The sequence below is a fragment of the Melanaphis sacchari genome, unplaced genomic scaffold (genome assembly GCF_002803265.2).
Source record: "Melanaphis sacchari strain LSU unplaced genomic scaffold, SCAv2.0 Contig1811_pilon_pilon, whole genome shotgun sequence".
Classification (NCBI taxonomy): Eukaryota; Metazoa; Arthropoda; class Insecta; order Hemiptera; family Aphididae; genus Melanaphis; species Melanaphis sacchari.
Genome location: NW_020270861.1, coordinates 1 through 5,690, shown reverse-complemented (window position 1 = coordinate 5,690; position 5,690 = coordinate 1). Strand labels below are relative to the sequence as shown.

The 5,690-nt window shown below is 32.4% G+C and overlaps 3 protein-coding genes across 3 annotated transcripts; 1 reads left to right on the top strand and 2 right to left on the bottom strand.

Annotated features, from left to right (window-relative positions):
• Positions 1-8: 8 nt before the first annotated feature.
• On the bottom strand, positions 9-1,107 carry LOC112592588 (the record flags this gene model as incomplete). Its single annotated transcript, XM_025336692.1, has 3 exons — positions 1,033-1,107; positions 530-815; positions 9-466 (listed from the first exon to the last, which is right to left on the bottom strand). Coding segments are annotated over exons 1-3 (745 nt in total), but the record flags the coding sequence as incomplete, so codon positions are not given.
• A 2,052-nt stretch (positions 1,108-3,159) lies between these two features.
• On the top strand, positions 3,160-4,159 carry LOC112592587 (KRAB-A domain-containing protein 2-like). The gene is made up of 4 exons (XM_025336691.1): positions 3,160-3,170; positions 3,227-3,663; positions 3,759-3,967; positions 4,028-4,159. The coding sequence occupies exons 1-4, from the start codon at positions 3,160-3,162 to the stop codon at positions 4,157-4,159; spliced, it is 789 nt and encodes a 262-aa protein (XP_025192476.1).
• An 898-nt stretch (positions 4,160-5,057) lies between these two features.
• LOC112592589 lies at positions 5,058-5,675 on the bottom strand. The gene has a single exon (XM_025336694.1). It carries the CDS (start codon positions 5,673-5,675, stop codon positions 5,058-5,060), a length of 618 nt encoding a protein of 205 aa, XP_025192479.1.
• Between the last annotated feature and the right edge of the window lie 15 nt (positions 5,676-5,690).

The window sequence follows — 5,690 nt, the reverse complement described above, 5'->3', positions numbered from 1 at the left end:
TTCAGGACAACATGGTGCGCCTTTTGGTCCTCCTTCGGTCCATGGCTGCCACATTTCATTTGCCTTATATATGAAATATGGTGGCAAAAGAATCCCGGTTGCAGAACCACAAAACATAATAGATGTAGCTGATTTAGAATGATTTTGTACACGTTCAGGATATTTTATTCCACGTTGAAAAATAAGTTTTTTTTTTCCTGGATTATCTTGTAAATTTGTTTCGTCATAATTATAAATATTTTGAGGTGGTACATGTTCAATTACTTGTTGCAAATTATCAAAATATTCTGAAATACATTGGGGAGAGACTTCTGCACGACATCTGGCAATATTGGTTGCTACACGTTGACAAACTATATTATTATATCTCTTTAACAAACTACGTGCCCAATCTATACCAGGAAGATTTTTTGAAAATGATTCAACCACAATGCCTTTTCTATCTAAATAAGATTTTGCAATGACTCTGTAAAAATATACTACTAGTTAGTTGACTAAGCAACACAAATCTTAAAATGTAAACACTAACCTAAGATCCATTAGCGTAAGTGGGAAGCCCCATTTTCCACACTTCATGGCAGCTGTAAGAAAAGACATTTCTTCTTGTTCACTAAATATTGTTGGATGCCCACACTTATTTCCATGCTTGCCATTGAACCTATTATGTAATGTTCCATAGGAAATTTTATAGGCCTTACTAGCAGCTAATATTGAAATCTCGCCATTGGCAATTTTATCGAGTGCTTCATCTAAAATCTCATCTGAGTAATTTTTATAAGACCGAGCACCAATTTTTTTTCTATATTTGCGAGCCACTAAAATATATAATGAAATATTATACCTAGTGAAATGTATGTATAAAAGTTATCAAAGTTGCCCTCTATGATATATCAAAGTAGCCCCAGGTCAAAATCTTATATGCAGTTCATTAAATTCAAAATGGAATTAAATTTTGATAAATGTGTTTCAGTCTTTATTATATTAACATGCTATTTACATGATTTAAAAAATGGTATATAAAAGTGTACTTACTTTGCGCAGATCTTATATAACAACAAAAAAAACGTGTAAGTTAATAACTAAACGAATCAACAACGAAAACTAAACAATCATCGATAAGAACGTGTTATCAACAACATATTTGGGTTCTATACCAGTTGTACAGTGTCATTGTATACCTTTCGGAATCCAGTCGATCAATTATTGAGAATTCTTTATGAGAATATATTTTTAGAAAATTGACTGAATCCAAAATAGAAGATTGATGATAGCTCCTTTAAGAATGTTTAAGAAAAATCTGAAATAAAAATAAATAATAATAAATGTATTAGGTGTACAATATAACGCCATAGGCATATAAATAAAAAAGCATGCAATAAGTGCGTATTGCAACTACCTCCTTAGCATTTTTTCACTCATTTAAGGCTTTAATTACAAGCTGTCCTAATGGCCGACTATTGATTCCACCAGTTTTAGTAAAAATAACGCAATGTTTGCAGAAAGCTCCATTTTTAAATTCAGAATATGACAGCCAATTATACTCTGTAAGCTACTTATACTGAAACCTCAAGCCACGTTATTTTGTTTTTTCATTTATAGGAAATTTATAGTTGGATGGAGGAACCCACACGTTAATTAGAATCTAAAATAAATTGTTGTTTATATAGTTATACAATTTTTGATATAAAATTATTATTCTTGCAAGATTTTTATCTTCATCAGAAATTAAATTTCTTTGTATAAATAAACCTATATAATTTTTGTAATATTGTTGCATGTTCAAGGATTCTTCAATTTTTTATATAAAAACACATAAGGCAATAAACATATATATGTCGCATCCATATCGCGTTATTGTACTTTTCGCGAAATGGACAACGTTTGCATCCATTTCACGAAATGAAACCGCGGTTTCTCCACTTCACGTAATTACACAATATGGATAATATTTCGTGAAATGGATACCTAAACTATCGTCAACGGAACTTGTTCCGTCATTTGAATGTCCATATAGCAAAACTTAAAAAAACTTTTATTTTTATATATTATATTTATTCCTAAAAGCTTAATTAAATTATTAGTTTTAAGTAAATGTTTTACAAATAGTTACTTTAATATAAACTATTATGTTTACCGTCATTTGGATGTCCATATATAGCTGTTTGCTTGGAGTGACAATAATTCTTATCTAATCTATCATAAACGACAGTCACAATATTGCGTTAAAATATTTTCTATTTTATAAGCATTTTTATCGATCGATAATCGTTAAAAATTCGACCCATCAATGCATACTAGTTTTCATTTTGGTAAGACCGTTCATACGTGTTTGCAAAGTGTGTATAAAAAAGTAAAATAATGCATAATATTTTTTCCTTTTATATACTCTGTTAGTAAATAAATAAAATCATGTCGTTTGACGAAAAAAATGAGTTTTATAAAAAACTTGATGTATATTATAATAATAAACCACACAGCATCGACGAAATAAATTCAATGATACAAAATTTAGTAAAAGCCAAATTAAATAAGTAAGTTATTTAATTAATTTAATCTAATTCGACAGAAATAGATTATTGTACTTCGTAATAAATATTATGCATATTTCTTTTTGCAAAACATTTAAATTTAAAAATAATAAATTATATATTTTACAATTAGAAATAAGAAAACGAGGCATGAATACTATCTTTTAGAAAAATTTGATGTTTTGAATATCGTTGAAAAACAATACTTGATTAGCAAACAAAAGGACAGAAACAATGGGGAAATTAAGTAAATATATAAAAAATATACGTCATAGTTATACGCCTAGTGAAGTACATTATTTTTTTGAATAATGATTATTAGGTAATAATTATTTTAAAAACTTTAAGGGTGTTGGAGGTGTTTTTTAGTACAAAATCATGTCTTACAGGATAAACTCTCATCTTTGTAGAATAGTCAGATTTCGTTAATTTTTTTTTTTTAATAATACTTTGTGAATTCAGTGAATTTTTATATTTTAGATATATAGTAAGTAGTTGCTTATGAAGAATTGTATGAAAGGATAAATGAATATCATATTCGAACTGGTCATAGGAGAAATGTCAAGTTGCGAATGGCTGTAGCCAAAAAGTACAATATTCCAAGACCCGCGATTGAAATAGTTTTATCAACATGTGCTATATGTAATTGTAAAAAAACATCAACCGTAAGTTGGTCATAAAACCAATTATCAGTAAAGATTTAATGAAAGAGGACAAGTAGATCTGGTAGATTTTCAGTCAGTTCCTGATGGAAAATTCAAATGGATACTGAATTACCAAGATCATAGTACTAAATTCTTATCTTTACGTTCTCTCGAGTCTAAACGCGCATCTGAAGTAGCTAATAATTTATTATCAATTTTTCTTACGTTTGGCGCACCAAAAATACTGCAGAACGATAACGGTAGGGAATTTGTTAATTCTATTATTATTGAATTGAAAGAACTTTGGCCAGATTGCGTTATTGTTCACGGTCGACCTAGACACCCGCAGAGCCAGGAAAGTATTGAGAGAAGCAACCAGGACATAGAAAATATGTTAAGAGCTTGGATGAAAGATAATAAAACAAAGAAATGGTCAATTGAACTACAATTTGTTCAATTTCAAAAAAATAGTTCTCATCATCGTGTGATTGGTAGGTCACCGTATAAGGCTTTTAGAATGATCCAAAAGTTGGATTAGCAACATCCAGTTTACCAATAGAAATTTTACAAAAATTGGTAACGGCAGAAGACTTAGAAGAAATCTACAAAGAAGATATTCAAAGTGAGATCGAAAAAATAACTGTTCAATGTAATATTTGCGGAACAGAATTTCGTATGGAAACGGACTCCGCCGAAGCAATTTTATGTAATTTATGTGAGAAGAATATGAAAATTAAGGAAGCACGTCATCTAGGAGCTATAGGAATAGAAAAGCAAGCCGAAAAAATGTTACAAGTAAAATCATTTTGGTTTTTATAATTACTTAAAATAATTTATTATTTCATTATGCTATAGGATAGTAAGATCAAAATACCAACATTTAAAGTTGGAGACTGTATTGTAATCTCGGTTCCGAAGGTAGATAGAGGTCCTACAGATCCTGCTAACATTATTGGCGTTGTTCGCGCAAGTTATCGAGTGCGATAACTCTAAATAGATTTTATTGCCGCCCTAATCGCGACTCCTCTCCTCTGGGGTCGATGGCCCTATTATATGCTATTCTGAAATCGATTGCCCGACAGTAAAAACGGATTAGTAGGTCAACGGCCCTCACAATCACATATCTTTACGGAATTATAACAGCCGTAAAGATTACGTACAGATATTGCCCTATCTCAGGTGATATAGGGTCATTAGCCACTAATTTCGGATAGCGTATTTTTTTTGGTGTTGTCGGAGACACCGGCATGAAGAATAGTAACTCCTCCGTGCGACGCCTTCGTGGTAACAAGTCGTCGGCACGTTGCCGCCTCAGACCGTCTTGTGAACTTCGTCAAAGTGTCCAAGTGTGCGCCCGCTTTAGATTTTTAGATTTTTACCTTCGCCTAGGTCGGTTTTCTTGTATGTTGCATTTGTGTTTGTAAATCAAAACGGTTACACCTCTCGCGATCTCCGCACTTCGCTAAACTTAAATATATATATATATATATACACTGTCTTGCGGTCTTCGTTTAGAATTGAGGCCTTGTCGTTCCGATCGTCGCTAAATTAATATAACGTTACAACGCGACTTCCGTTGCGTACCGATCGGTCGATGTGTGTGAATTGCAAGTGTTGTCTACTATCAGCTTATTATCATTATTTTGGTTGCCTGTCGTTATATATATATGATATGTAATTCAATTTTTGTTTGTTATGTACAACAAAAAGATATGTTATGTTTATATATACATAACATAATATAATAGGTGTTGGTAATAGAGTTAATCATTTTCAATATAATGGGTTTGTTTATAAGTGTAAAATAATAATAATATGTGTATAATATGTATTTGCTAAATATATGCATAATATACATACACACATTTATGTATATTTAAATATATTACTCGAAAGCCGCTGCAAATGGATTGATTTGCCGTAACAGATTGTCTAAGTCTGTAATCAAGTTCTCCAATAGCGGGTGTTGGCGTGGCTGTTGTGCCATTCGAACCCGGTTGGCTTCCCAAGATACGATAAAGTACAGCTCACAGTAACTCGGTCGCAACATTTCATTTCTGACAATGTCGTTACTAATCCTGCGATACACTTGCCCATGAACAGTGAACACTTTTGGTCCCCGACCTGGCAAACGTCTTGGGTTGAGGTCAGTGAAAAACGCAGCAAACCCCAAAGTGTTGTTGTTTTGTCTGATTTCTTTTCTAAAGTGCCTGGCTACCTGTGAATCATCTATTAACAAACGAATTAATAACTCTGGAGGTTGACCCAACACACGGTCACCCGTTATAGCCATTTGACCATTATTGCAACACGTTGAAAAATGAGACCTTCCAATCTTCTCACAGTGGAAATAACGGCCACCACAGTGATCGCAGACGGCATCCAATGGTCCTATGTTGTGTTGTTCGGGAAGTTGGTGTTGAATGCCAGCCGGACGGTCTCTTACGGCCACATGTGCTCTGGGAGCATTTAGGGGAATTGGTACAAACTGTAGTTTAAACATCAAAGTTGTAAAAAA

Coding starts and splice junctions, on each gene's coding strand:
- LOC112592587 (XM_025336691.1), top strand. Junction 3,664..3,758: donor TTCTCATCATCGTGTGATTG/GTAGGTCACCGT, acceptor TGGTAACGGCAG/AAGACTTAGAAGAAATCTAC. Junction 3,968..4,027: donor AAGCCGAAAAAATGTTACAA/GTAAAATCATTT, acceptor ATTATGCTATAG/GATAGTAAGATCAAAATACC.
- LOC112592589 (XM_025336694.1), bottom strand. CDS start 5,675: ATGTTTAAACTACAGTTTGTACCAATTCCCCTAAATGCTCCCAGAGCA.